Below are 15,377 nucleotides of genomic sequence, written 5' to 3' on the forward strand. Positions count from 1 at the left end.
CCTTAGATATCATCTAGTCTAAATTCCTCATTTTATAAATGAGGAAATTCAGGTAAAGGGAGAGGGAATTGACTTGCTTAAATAAATAGCACCTACCCTGACTCTAAATATTAAGCTTCATTTTGCTGAATTATAAGTCTGAAAAAAGCAGCAGTGTGGTGTGGTTGAAAATAAATTATCCTGTCAGGAGATGTGGATTCTGGTCGTGGCTTTGTTATTGACTCAGTGTGACCTCGAGATTAATGCCTTTCCTCCTTTGGGTCTTAGCTTCCCTGCTGTAAAATGGGGGCAGAGTGAGACTAGATAGTGGTTAAGGTTTCTACCAACTCTTAACTAATATCCCGGAGTAAAAATCACTGCATCTATGCTTCATTCATTCCAATTACCAAACACCCTATATCTCCTATTCTCGCTGCCCCTCTGTTTGAAAAAGGTTCAAGGGCAGATTTAAACTCTGAACTTTTAAAAATCCTTTTTAAAAAATTTTTAAAATCCCTTTAAATCTTTTTTTAAATCTTGAGACTCAGATGAACTTAGATCTTGACTCCTGAGTACTGTACCTAGGATGGAATATAGAAGATTTAGATTTGGAATCAAAGGACCTGGATTTCGGCCCTAATAGCTGATTGCTATCTGTGTTTTCAGACAAATCACATTATACCTTGGTTATCTCATCTAGAATTTCCTCATCTGGAAGAACTCTGGCATTTGGAGATCAGTCTCCACCATTTATCCATTGTGTGGACATACACTTCTTCCCGTATCTGAACTTCAGTTTCCTCATATGTAAAATAGGGATAAAGATTCTTGCCCTACTGTGGGGGAAAGGACTTTGTGAAAAAAGAAAAGACCTTAAAGTGCCATATAAATATTTATTATTTTTGAAAGTCAATGCAGTTTAGAAGAAAGAAATCTGGTCTTAGTTTTAGGAGACCTGGCTTCAAATCTTGTTTTTTCCTTTGTAAAATGAAGATGATACGTGTACTGTCTATCTTACAATAGTTTTTTGAAGGTAGTGCTTTGTAAAATTTAAAGTATTATTGAGTAAAAGCTCTTATTAAGTTATTGGTATTTCTTCCTCCCCTCACTCCCCACTATCCCCATCATTTTATAAATCACAAAATGTATTAAAATTATTATTTTTTCTTTTCAACATGATGGAGTTAGAGTGAGCTAATTTTCATTATCTTTGCTTTCTGACCTTGATTTTCAGCATGAGAAGTATACCAGCCAGCTGCAGATGAATTTTAAGGGCACAACTGTGAAGCGAGGGGACCCGCCACCAGATCTTGGACCTTATTCTGAATCCCCACAGGCCAAACCAGAGAAGGGAGACCGGAGACCTGTCCCAGGTAAAATCCTCAGGGATGAAGTATGGGAAGGGGGTAGGGAGGAGCTCACATGTCCCAGATATAGACACATGTTTATCTAGAAGCATGCTTTGTGCAGGTGCACATAGGTTTATATTTGAGTCAGGTTTGTGAAAGACCTTTGGTGAGTGATCTCCTTTAACATGTCTCTGGAGTGGCAGGGGATGGATGAGACAGGAGATTCAGGTGGGTTTTCTCCCCACTTCCCTCCTTATCTCTGCCTTTCTTTTGAGGGTAGCAGGGCCAGCTGGGTATAGGGATCAACCAGTGAGTATTACTTAAGCATCAGACACTGTGCTAGGTTGGAGATAAAGATAAAAATAAAATAGTCCCTGCCCTCAAGGAGTTTACTTCTCTAGGTGAAAACAACAACATATACATATAGCAATATGTACAAATTTATACTAGTAAATCTAGGTAATATTTTGAATGGGAGAGGCATTAGTAATTGAGGGGGATCAAAAACAGCTTTATGGGGAGAGCTCAGCTTCAGCTGAACTTGGAAGGAATTAGATATTCTAAGAGGTGGAGTGAAGAGAGCGCATGTTACAGGGAAGTTTTATGTGAGGGAAAACAGGAACACTTTAGCATACTTTGCAGAGAGGGTGATGTTCCCCATGTATATAATAAGTCTAGAAAGGTAGGCAAGAACCAGGTGATAAAGGGCTTTAAATGCCTGACAAGTTTGACCCTAGAAATAATAGAGACTGACTGGAACTTCTTGAGCTGGTAGGTGAATGGAAAAATTGAAATGTATTGAAACAGTTAATTATGATGCACCTGCAGTTGCTTAATATTTATTAAATCATCCACTGGATATAGGAGTTCCCTGCTTGGTTTTACGGGGTAACCTAAAATGGATAAGGTATGATTGATTTTTGTGGAGCTTATAGTCTAGGAGAGACAGAGGAAGAGCAGATCCAAGCTCTACCTTTGGAACTCATAGACTTGTAGAAACGTGTTACAAAGAACAACATACCAATCAGAGAATTTATAGATGCTAAAATAACAATAATTTCTAAAATTTGTAGAACTCTTTAAAATTTACCCCTTAGTTTCTCCAGGAAGGTTAAATTCATTTAGCCCTAGCCCGTTTTCCTTAATTCAGTTACCTATCTGGTCCCAGGTTCCTGAGTAGCTCACAAAGCAGTTAGCAACATTAGACTGCAGGGTTGTGGGCCCCCACTGTGCCCATCGCTTATCTCCTCATCTGTAAAACAAAGGTATAATGCTTGCAGTAACTATGTTGTAGAATTGTTATGAGGACAGTGCTTTGTAAATCTGGTAGCTTGTACTAGAAGCTGCTAGACTGTCGTCTTTGGAAGATGCATGGCTCCATCTCTGGAAACATTTATTAATTACCTTTTGTATATCAAAAACTGTACTAAGCACCAGGGTTACCAAAAAATGTAGAAGAGAGCCCCTGCCCCATGGAGCTCACCTGATGGAGATGGTGCTATTTTCAGTCCTCATTTTAAGCTAAGGAAACAGAGGTAAATTTATCCATGTTTGCATAGCTAATAAGTGTCTGAGAATTTAAATTCAGGGTTTGTCATTTCCTTCTCCAGCTCATTTTACAGATGAGGAAACTGAGGCAGACAGGGTTAAATGACTTACCCAGGGTCAGACAACTATTAAATGTCTGAGGCCAGTTCTATAATTGGAAAGATGAGTATTCCTGACATCAGGTTCAGCACTCTAGCCAATGCACCAACTAGGTGTCCCTAAGAGTTGGGGGCTAAGAAGGAGTCTGAGAGCTAGTCTACTTCACCCTCAATTTTTTTCAGTGTTGAATATACTTTGTATATTTTCTCTCAGTTTTTTTCAATTAACAGGGACTTATTTTTTCCCTCTCATTCTCCCACCCACCCATACTAGAAAAGAAAAAGAAGATCCTTGAAACAAATTTGCATAATCAAGATAAAAACTTTTCTAAATGGGCAATGTCTGAAAATTGGTCTTCCATCACTGAGATTGGTCACTGTGCTGATTGGAATTCTTTAATTTTTCAGTTGTTTATTTTTAGTGTTGTTCTATAAATCATTCTACTGGTTCTGTTTACTTCACTTTGCATTAATCTTTACAGGTTTCTCTGGGAAGGTTTCTTACCTTCATCATTTCATCAGTATAGCATAAGAGTATTCCATTTCATTTATGTATGAAAATTTATTCAGACATTCTTCAGTTGAGGGTTATCCTCTTGATCTCCTGCCCTTTGCTACTACAAAAAGCTGCTATAAATTTTTTTTGTGTATATATATATCTCCCTTATTTCATAGATGGGGGAAATTGAAGTCTGCTAGTAAGTACAGATTCAGGATCTGAACACATCTTCCCATTTTAGATTTAGTATTCATTCTCTTTAGTGTCTCTTTCAGTGTGGCAGAAAGCTTTCCACTTCCAAAATCCTATTCAGCATCTTGAGAGTTGTCCCTGTGGTAGCTCTTTTTCCTTTTCAAGTTTTTCTAAGAAATTCTTTGGGTTTGAGGTGAAGCCTTGGCCCTGGCTCATGTTGCTGCAGCCTATGATTTTTGAGGCCCAGTCATCTGAGGATGACTGAGGAGGGATGGTGGAGTGGGCAAGCCATGTTTGTGGTGCCTCTGCCTCCACCTCTGGGCCTGTCTTTCGACTTTCTCAAGTTTTTTGTGACCCTGTGGATTGAGTCCAACCTAGGAAGAGGGAGAGATCTGAGAGAAAGCCTTCTTGTTCACTGTAGATAAATTGATATAGGATTCTTTCTAAGGAATTAAAGTTTAAAATGGTAGATACTGAAGACTGTCCTCATTCCAAGAAAATGTTCCTAGCTGAGAAACAGACAAACATTACCAAGAACCATTACCTATTTAAGAAGGAAAATTGGTATATATGCTAATTGTGGAATCCTTTTCATCATCTTCCATGCTCAACAAATGTTGGTTGAATAATGACTGGGCTAATTAATCCCTTGCTCTCTCTGGATCTCAGCTTTTTCTACTATAAAATGAGTGGCTTGGACTTGGAAGGGTCCTTGGTATCCCCCCTGGCACCCCCCCCCCCAAATTCTGTGACTTTTTTCTTTTCTGGCCAAGCCCAGGATTTTACTGGTGTAGAGATTGGCTATGACTTTGCAACTTAGTCCTAGAAAACCATGTGGATACTTTGAAGTTAAATGATTTGCCCCAGTCACATAGCTAAAATGTATCAGAAGCAGAATTTGAGCCCCAGGTTTTCAGAATTTCAGTTCTGGCTCTTATTCGCTAGGCTACAGCCATCTCTTTGACTCTAAATAAGAATTTGTAAAATGAGTGCATTCTCTATTTATGAGCAACTTTATTAACTTTGACAATAATAATTGTATAATGCTTTGTACACAATAGGTATTCAATATATGTATATTGAATTCTAATTAAAAATATATAAAAAGACCTCTTATGGAACTAGAATACTTAGAATCTAACTGTAGCCCAACTTGGTTGACTTCCATGTGACAGGATATGTGTTCCTTCAGTCTGGAATTATAAAATATTAATAATTGCTAGCTGGCATTTGTATTTTCCTTTAAGATTCACAAAAGACTTTACAAATTTGTATCATTTGATCCTGACAACAACTCTGGAAGGTAAATGTTATTATTATTATTCTCATTTTACAGATGAGAAAAAAAAAGCAGACTGAAGTTAAATGATTTACCCAGGATCATTGAACTAGTAAATTCTGAGTCATTGAATTTAGTTTCTACTGATAGCACATCTAGTGTTCTAAGCACTGTACCATGTGACTGCCATAATTAATGATAATAGTTCCCATTTCTGTAGCATTTAAGCTTTATAAACTTTTTTCTCATAATGACCTTGTGAGTTAATGCTAATCATATTTTCCCCATATTTCAGATAAAGAAAGCTGAAGCAGGTGAAATAACTTGCCCAAGTTCAATAGACTTGAATTCATGACTTGTACCTGGAGGCTGCCTATCTACATGTGTCCATGAAAAACATTTAAACTAGTATTTCAGTGTTGAAGAGTGGAGATTTTGAGAGGAATCTGTCAAGTGGTGATGGATGAGGAAGGATGTCAAGGTAGAGTGGAAAGGGAAGAAGATTAGGAGTCTACTTAAATTCTAGCTCTTGAGTAAATTACTTTTTGGTTCTCTTTTTTCTCATCTGTGAAATTATTGGATTCTGTTAGATTCTCTCTAAAGGCCCTTACTAGCTATTAAAACTAGCTGTTGAAACCTAATTATAAGTGCTTCCTGGCCCTCAGGGTGAGTTTTGAGGTAGATATTGAAGGGTAGGTTATGAATTTTTACCTTAAGATATGAGTTCACAGTGCCCTCTAGTGGAGGATATAATCTCATCTCTTGGCAAACTGCACATCTGGATGGTAGCTCATTCATTTATTTAATCACCATTTTAATTTTTTATTTTACTTTTTTTAAAGGTTTTTTGCAAGGCCAATGGGGTTAAGTGGCTTGCCCAAGGCCACACAGCTAGGCAATTATTAAGTGTCTGAGGCCGTATTTGAACTCAGGTACTCCTGACTTCTGGGCTGGTGCTCTATCCACTGCACCACCTAGCCGCCCCTTAATTTTTTTATTTTAAATAAATGTTGTGAGATATAGATCATCTTGAGTAATAAAACTAGTCTGCAAATAGTTGCTTAAAGAGTTTCACCTGATGTTACCAAATGCATATTCAAAAATTCTTAATATTTTTTGAAATTAAAATGTACATATTTATTTTGAATTTAGCAATTATAAAATAAAATGGAAATTTATATATATATATATATATATAATATATATATATATATATATGAGTAGTGCAGAGGAAAAGGACTGTACATGAAACTGCTAATCTATGTATAGCTTGCTTTTGTTTTAAAATATATATAATATATAAACCTATAGTTTTCAAACCTGTAGCTTTTTAAAAACCTACTGCATCAGGAAGGACCCGATTCCAAATGCTGGCTCTTATCCACGCATCTTGTGCTTGCTTGCAAATAGATCTTAGGAGGAGACAAACACTGAACTGCAACTCTCTCCTCTCTCTCTCTCCCCCTCTTCTTCTCTCTTTCCATCATTCTTCCTTTCTTTTTTCCTCCTTTTCTCTTATTTATTTCTTCTTTTCCTCATTCTTCCTTCCATTCCATCTTTCTTTCCATTTCCCCCTTTCCTCTTTCCTTCCTTTCATTTTCTCTTTCTTATTTTTCTTCCTTTTCTCCTTTCTTCCTTTCCTTTCTCTCTTCCTCCCTTGCTCCCTTCCTTGTATTCTTTCCTTCCTCTCTCCTTTAGCCATTAAAATGTTTTTGTTTTGCTTTGTACAATGCTTTCTGATTATTGACTTTGACTAGTGTCTCACAGTATCCGTCAACTTTTTCCATTATCAAATATATTAGAAGCACCTGCAGAAGGTGGCAGGTGTCATTCAAGTGCTGCTGAAAATGAGAGTTTTAAGCAATTTTTTTCGTACTTTGCAGCCATGTGGGGGCTGGTCACTCATTCCTCCTCTCAGTGTTTGTCTCCTCCTAAGATCTATTTGCAAGCAAGCACAAGATGCATGGATAAGAGCCAGAATTTGGAATCGGGTCCTTCCTAATGACAGAGGTCATGGGTCACTCAAAATCTCAATGCCCCAGACCACTCTGTAGGACCAGAGAACTCAGAGAGTAGCTAAATGTCCTTGCTAGGAGTATCTATATCAATGAAATCACAGTTCAGACACCTCAAAAAGTTCATGAAGAAGAAAAATAAGGATTATAGAAGGAAGAAAACAAGTATTTATTAAATGCCTACTGGTGATACCTTTAGATAAGGGTTACTTTGGAGAGATGTGATATTGGGATGGTAAAAGAAGGATGAGCTTGGAGTTAGAGATGCTAAGTCTTCATCTAACTCTGCTACAAATCTTCTGTGTAATCTCAGGCAAGATTACACAATTTCTTTATCTGTAAAATCAGGGGTTTGGGGTAGATGACTTTAAAAATCTCTTCCAACTTTAGAGATATGGTCCTGAGTTGGTCTCAGTAGTCAGGAGGGCTTCATGGAGGAGGTGAGAATCCCATTTATCTGGCAGGTTTTGGGGAGCAAGAGTGATCTGGATAATGATACTTGTATTTCTTAATATACAGGTTTAGGGGCGGCTAGGTGGCACAGTCAGGGCAGCTAGGTGGCACAGTGGATAAAGCACCAGCCCTGGAGTCAGGAGTACCTGGGTTCAAATCCAGTCTCAGACACTTAATAATTACCTAGCTGTGTGGTCTTAGGCAAGCCACTTAACCCCATTTACCTTGCAAAAAACCTAAAAAAAAATAACATACGGGTTTGTTATGATCAAAGTACTTTCAAGTGCTCTTGTTTTTAATAGTCTTATTTTTAATTGATATCAATGATAAGACCTTGTGGTTGGTAAATCATTGTTCTTGGACTATGCAACCACTATGGGTTTGAAGATGCAAGCATTGTGTAAGGGAGAAGACACTGGAATTTGAAGTCAAAGAATTGGGGTTTACAGATGACCTCTGTTACCTTGGGAATATCACCTGGAAAAATCTTATTCCCCTCTCTGGGGTCCCAGTTTCTTTAATTGTAAAATGAGTGCTTTGATGTAAGAGGCTTCTAAAGTCCCTTTTGAATCCTATCTAGTATCCCATGAACAGGACTTCATTTAGGAAATGTCATCCTTTGCATGAGGGAGACTACTGGTCTTGCTTTTGGAACTGAACTATTGAGGTGATGGAAATTTCTTCTTTTCTCTTTCCAGAGCCATTGACCTACCGTACACCACTATATGGGCAACCTTCATGGTGGGGGGAGGATGATGGCAACAACAAATTGGATAGGCCAGATGATCAGCAGCAAGAGGACCATTATCCAGGTAAGGGTCCAGGCCAGGAACCAGTACCCAGGACTGTCCTTATGTCCACAGGTCTGACACTAGGGCACCATTGACCCTTGTCCAAGGTTGACTCTGGTCTTATGGGGAGATAGGACTCCTGTCCTTAGGAATTTCAGAAGTTTGGGGTAGGCAGGGTAAGAAACAAGTTTCCTATCCTCAATAAACTCATGGCCTGAGAGACACAGAAGCAGAGAAACACCAGCCCTGCCCTGGGAGTATTCCAGTCTTATGGCAGTCCTAATGAAATCCAAGGTTTGATCCCAAGAAGAGAAATATGTTATAGACAACAAATGTTTCTAATAAAGAAATAACAGAGGAATAATTCCAAGACCGGAACTCATTAATAGTTTGGGGTGGGGGGAACCCTACTGGCCTATATGGAACAGTCTGCTTAATAACAGTGTGTTATCCGATGATGACCACAATTAAATCCAGAACAATTTGCTTGAGGACCTTAAAGATAAGGAAAATCAGTGAGAGAGAGGGAGAGAGTTTAGTACTATAAGATTATCTCCAGTTATTTTGAATGGAATTTCTCTTTCTATTTCTTGCTGTTAGACTTTGTTGTTAATATATAGAAATGCTGATAGTTTATGTGAGTTTATTTTATATTCTGCAACTTTGCTAAAGTTGTTCATTATTTCAAGTAGTTTTTAAAAAATTTTATTAAAGATTTTATTTATTTTGAGTTTTACAATTTTCCCCCAATCTTACTTCCCTCCCCCCACAGAAAGCAATTTATCAGTTCAGGTAGTTTTTTTAATTGATTCTCAAGGATTCTCTAAGTATACCATCATCTCAAATGCAAAGAATGATAGTTTTTGTTTTCTCACTGTATATTTTAATTCCTTCAATTTCTTTTTCTTCTCTTATTACTAAAGCTAACATTTCTAGTATGATATTAATAATAGTGGTGACAAAGGGCATTCTTGTTGCATCCCAATCTTTTTGGGAAAGCTTCTAACTTATCCCTATTACCTATAATGTTTGCTGATAGTTTTAGATAGAGATTACTTATTTTAAGGACAACCTCATTTATTTCTGTACTTTCTAGTGTTTTTAATAGGAATGGCTGCTTTTTTGTCAAAAACTTTTTTTCCCTCTATTGAGATAATTATATGATTTCTATTAGTTTTGTTTTCAATATGGTCTATTATGCTGATCGTTTTCCAAAATTGAACCAGCCCTATATTTCTGGTATAAACACCTAGTCACAGTTTATTATCCTGATCATAAATTGCTTTAAATTTGCTAATATTTTATTTAAAATTTTTACATCAAAATTCATTAAGGAAATTGGTCCTTTTTTGAAATTCTTTCTGGTTTAGGCTTCAGAGCCAAATTTGTATCATAAAAGGGATGTGGTAGAACTCCTTTTGCATCTGTTTTTCCAAATAGTTTATATAGCATTGAAATTAATTTTTCTTTAAATGTTTGATAGAATTCACTTATAAATCTATCTGGCCCTAGATGACTTATTCAAATTTTTTTTTGAAAATGGAGTTTTTTAAGTATTTTATTTCCTCTTCTTTTAATCTAGGTAATTTATATTTTGGTAAATATTCATTTTACTTAGATTGTCAGATATATTGACACACAGTTGGACAAAATAGATCATATTTATTGCTTTGATTTCCTCTTCATTGGTGAATTCACCATTTTCATTTTTGATATTGATAATTTAGCCTTCTTTATTTTTTAAAGCATCAAATTAAAGAAAGATTTTCCATAAAATCAACTTAGTTTTATTTATTGATTCAATAGTTTTCTTATATTCAATTTTATTAATATCTCTTTTGATTTTTAGAATTTCTTGATATTTAATTGGAGATTTTTAGTTTGACTGATTCTTGATGCTTCATAAAGTCATTAGCTTCCACTTGCCTGATTCTAATTTTTAAGGAATTATTTTCTACAGATTCTTTTTCCATTTTATCAATTCTACTTTTTTTTAAGGAATTTTTTTCAGTAGATTTTTTTCCCCATTTGACCAAATGTATTTTTTTAAGAAATTGTTTTCTTCATTCAATTTTGACTTTCCTTTTCCAAGCTGTTGACCATGTCTTGCATAATTCTCATTGCTTTTCCCATATTTCCCCTCCTCTCATTTAATTTTTGAAATTTTTTTTGAGCTCTTTGAAGATTTTCTGGACTTGAGACCAATTCATCTTCCCCTTTGAGGCTTCACATGTAGGCATTTTGATATTATGTTCTCTTATAAGCTTATGTTGATCTTTCCTTTTACCGTAGTACTCTTCTATGGTCAGGGCTCTTTTCTATTTTCAATAATTTTTTAGTCTATTTCATGACTTTTTCATAAGACTTTTTTTTAGTTTTTGCTAGGCAATGGGGTTAAGTGGCTTGCCCAAGGCCACACAGCTAGGTAATTATTAAGTGTCTGAGGCTAGATTTGAACTCAGGTACTCCTGACTCCAGAGCCAGTGCTCTATCTATCTATCCACTGTGCCACTTAGCCGCCCCTATTTCATGACTTAAAAGTTGAGCTCTGCTCCTGGGGCAATGGGGGTCACTGTCCCAAGTTTCTTATGTTGGGGACCTGGGACCTGGGGCCTGGTCACTGACTTCTGTGCTAGGGTCTTGAGTGCTGGCATCCCACTGTGTTAGGGTGACCCAGCCTAATCATACCTGTTGTACCTCGGATTTGCAGTTTGCTTTCTGTACTGGGTCTGGAGGCCTCACAGTGGTCTGCTGCACCAGTAGCCTACTGAACTAGGATGAAGGGACCTCTGTTGCTAATCTGTGCTATAGCAAAAAAGCCTCTCTCTGGCAATGTTATCTGCATTGGGTTGTGTTTCCCTTCTGCACAAGTGAGACAGACCTTTCTTGAAGTTCTAAGTTATCTTAACCTGGAAAATTATTTCATTCTGTCTTTTTATAGATTCTGACATTCTAGAATCCATTAATATCATTTCTAAGGCAATTTCCTAGCTTTTCTTTGCCATCTTAGACTTTATAATTCCTAAAGCACTTTACACTTATTGGACCCTCATGGTAGATTCTGAGGCTCATGGAGTAAAGAACATGTCCTTGAATTATGGAAATAGATTCCAGCCTCACAAGATTGTTCTGAACCTAATGCTGGGCAGACATGAGAGTTGCTGTTATCTTTGTAATTATTGTCATTATTGTAGATGTCTGGTGAACAGTAGGACTAGTTCCCTTTCTTTTTCCCTTAGAGAGGACCAAGGAGATTCCCCAGCATGAGGAGGTCAATGGGAACATTTCAAGCTACCGGGATGGCCAGGATTCATCAGCATTTGCATTCCGGAGGGAGCCAAGTTATTTTGAGATCCCCACAAAAGAGTTTCAGCCCATCTCCAAGTCTGTGGAAGAACAGGTTCATGAAGTCCCCACAAAAGATGTGGAGCCAGGAGGGAGTGGGGCACCCCCAGTAGTGCAAAGCCATGCCTCCTTCACCATTGAATTTGATGACTGTAGCCCTGGTAAGGTGAAGATCAAGGATCATGTCACCAAATTCTCCCTGAGACCTCGGCGGCCTCTTGTGAAGGAAGCTGCAGCTTCTGACATGGTCTCTGCCCAGAGCAAGGTAGCACATTGGTTGGTTCAGAATGATCCTAGCCTGATACGAAGGCCAGGAACTGCAGAGGATGGATACAGCACCAAGAGTGACCTGCCTGTCCATGTACGGACCCTGAAGGGTAAGTAGGACTAATAAACAAGATAGTGTGACTTTGACTGGGGAAGAGAAAAGGAAGACTTTTATGTCTACTCTGTGTGAGTCTCTGTTTGCCTGCAACTGAGAAAATAGACCAGGGTAGGAGGCACTTATCCTTTTAACCTTGCTTATGAGGCTGAGCTTGTCTTTCCCTTATGCTCTGCTTTTCCCATATGCATCTGCTCTTCTTCTAGCCCTCAGAGCAGGTGGGGTCATCTTACCCCTCCCTCTGTCTTATCATAGAATCTCAGAGCTGAAAGGATCTCAGAGGGCATCTTTCAAGCCATATTTGAGCAGAAATCTCCTTTACAAACTCCAGAGAGGAGGTCAACTAACCCTGAGCCCTCTAGTAATGGGAAGCCCACACTATTCCTTGACATAAGATAGCATATTTTTGACCACCTGTCATGGGTAGTATATTTTCCTTAAGAGGAACTAAAACCATCTCTGCAGCTACTCCTCAGTTCTTTTGATCCTGCCCTCTCAGACCAAGCAGAACCAATCTTATCAGATCTTTGTCACATAACAGCCTTTCAGGTATTTGAAGGCAATTAAAATGTCCTCTCTAAGTCTCCTTGACCCTAAGCAAATGTCTTTTCAAACCCAGTCACTCTTTTATGTAGGCCATTGAGCTTCCCTTCAGAAATGTGACCTTTAGAACTGAATATGCTTCTCTTTACATGTCTGACCAGGCAGGGATACTTTTTTCCTTCTCTGCATGCAATCTAAGATTCCATAGAATTTTTGGAATAGTGGTGGGCAGCCAAGGTGGGGTTGGCAAAGACTTTCTGTAGGAATTGTCATCATACTTTTTTGACTTATGTTGAGACTGCAGTTCACTAAAATCTCTAGATCTTTTCCATATGAATTTTCATCTTTCCATCCCCCCATCCTATACATTTAAAACTTTTATTTATTATTTAACTTATTAATTTGTTTACTATTATTTATTTGTACAGTTGGTTTTTTTGAGCCCAAGTGTATAACTTTATACTTATACTTGATTTCATCATAATAGACTCAGCAAAGATTTTCTCAAAAGGATTTTACTGGAATTTGAAGGAAAGATAATAAAATATAAACTTATAGAGCATGAAATTGTCAAGTCAGAGATTATAGGAATCTTGTTCCAAGTATCCTAAGATTTATGATCCAATCTTTGACCAATAATATTTATCTATAACTGACCTGGCTGCCTCATGGTCCCTTGAGAGAGGATCCTTTACATTGACACAAACTTCTGTTTCCTTTTCTCATTCAAAGTTGGTGCTCTTTTGACTTTTCCATCGACCTCAGGACCATTTCATCTTTGCCACCATCAATCCACCACATCATTAAGGTTTTATCCGGATTGTTTGAATCACAGAATCTAAGTGACTCCAGAAATCTCTAGACTAACCCATTCCTGCACACAATCCTCTTTCTGATATCCCTGACAAATACTTATTCAGCCTGTACTTGAAGACATTCAGTGACAGGAAACTCACTACTTGCCAAGTCACCCATTCAATTATCAGACAAATCTAAAATATTGTTTTCCATTATTGCTTATAGTAATACAGAATCATCTAATCTCCACCAACATTCTTCTAAGATAGGGTATGTGGTGAGACTCTATGGCCATGCATGTGCATAGCTGTGTATGAGTGCCAGATTATGTGTGAATTCTCTACTCTCACTAGAATACTGAGGGCTGTATTCCAGAAAAAATTTCAAATTTAACCAACACTTCTTAAGTGCCTACCATGTGAAAAGACCAGTGTTAGGTGATGGGAAAACCAAAAACATTTAGATAAGATGCCTGAAACTCACAGTCTAATATGAAAAGCAAGATAAGTTATTAAAATACAAAACATGATGAAGTTTAGGGTGATGGTGGGCAACAAGAGTGGGACTGGCAAAGAATTACTGGAGGAGGTAGCATATGTTTTGGACTTTAAAAAAGAATATAAGAATTAAAATGATGAAGAGGAGGAGAAAGGACATTTGAAGTCTTGCAAACAACATGAATAAAGACAACAGTCAGTGGAAGCACAGAGGGTATTTGAGGACAGTGAGATATCTAGTGTAGCTGCTGTACAGTATACATTGGAAAGAAGTGGTAGAAAATAAAACTGGAAAGTCAGAGAGGCACCAGATTGTGGAAAGTCTTAAATGCTGAATGTAAGAATCTGATTTGACTTTAGTGGGTATTAAAGATTTCTGTGCAGAGGAGTGCCATCACCAAATCTTTGCTTTATAGGATTATAGACTTGGAATTTGAAGGGACCCCTATAACTATATAAGCCAATCATCTTATTTTATGTATTAAAGAACTAATACATGGGGAGTCAGGTGACTTGTCCATATTACAGGTATCAGAGTCGTGATTTAACCAAGTCCATTTGACTTTAGAGTCAATTTGCACCATGTCTGTGCACCATGATGCATCCTTAATTAGGAAGAGTAGTTTATGAAGGATAAAATGGGTAGAGGACCATGGAAAAAAGAGGGGAGTGGAAGTAGGAAGGATTGAAAGGCATCTGTGGTAAAAATCCTGGAGGGCAGAATAGTGCCGTACATGAAACAAAAAAAAAATAGAATCCCTTCAATGATCTAGATCTAAAATCCCAGATTCCACTGTACTTGTCCAGTCTTTGGGTGAGTATTGGTTTCAGTTTCATCAGTCACTACTTCTCCCTACCTACAATTTCCTATATTCCACTAGAAGCAAAATTCCTCTACACTCTGTCTTCTCTACTAGAGAAGATAAAACTGGAAAATAAGGAGTGTCATTTTCTTGAACTCACAGTTTAGGTGAAAATCAGACCCTTTGGGGGAGTTTAGATAGGAGAGGCAGGCAAGAAAAACTAAAGAAATATAAAAGCAGGAAACCAAGTAATGATTAAAATCTGTCCCCAGAACAATTGGGATAATCCATGCCAGATATAGGGTAGATGAGGGCAAATCTTTTTTTTTTTTATTAAAGATTTTATTTGAGTTTTACAATTTTTCCCTCAATCTTACTTCCCCCTTCAATGGAAAGCAATCTGTCAGTCTTTACTTTGTTTCCATGTTGTACATTGATCCAAATTGAGTGAGATGGGAGAGAAATCACATCCTTAAGGAAGAAACAAAAAGTGTAAGAGATAACAAGATCAGACAATAAGATATGTTTTTTTTTTCTAAATTAAAGGGAATAGTCCGTGAACTTTGTTCAAATTCCATGACTCTCTGGATACAGATGATATTCTCCATTGCAGACAGCCCAAAATTGTCCTTGGTTGTTGCACTGATGGAACAAGAGAGTCCATCAAGGTTGATTATCACCCCCATGTTGCTGTTAGGGTGTACAATGTTCTTCAGTTCTTCTCATCTTGCTCAGCATCAGTTCGTGCAAATCCCTCCAGGCTTCCCTGAATTCCCATCCCTCCTGGTTTCTAATAGAACAATAGT

General features: G+C 37.5%; 1 protein-coding gene across 3 annotated transcripts in view; it reads left to right on the top strand.

Annotated features, from left to right (window-relative positions):
- The window catches only part of CEP170B (centrosomal protein 170B), a 105,799-nt gene that overhangs the window by 50,204 nt on the left and 40,218 nt on the right, over window positions 1–15,377 (top strand). For all 3 annotated transcript variants that reach the window (XM_074213239.1, XM_074213241.1, XM_074213240.1), the window contains 3 exons: window positions 1,214–1,352; window positions 8,111–8,224; window positions 11,443–11,925. In XM_074213239.1, the coding sequence (XP_074069340.1) occupies window positions 1,214–1,352; window positions 8,111–8,224; window positions 11,443–11,925 (736 nt within the window). The remainder of the gene's footprint in view (window positions 1–1,213; window positions 1,353–8,110; window positions 8,225–11,442; window positions 11,926–15,377) is intronic.

This window comes from Macrotis lagotis, chromosome 1, assembly GCF_037893015.1.
Source record: "Macrotis lagotis isolate mMagLag1 chromosome 1, bilby.v1.9.chrom.fasta, whole genome shotgun sequence".
Classification (NCBI taxonomy): domain Eukaryota; kingdom Metazoa; phylum Chordata; class Mammalia; order Peramelemorphia; family Peramelidae; genus Macrotis; species Macrotis lagotis.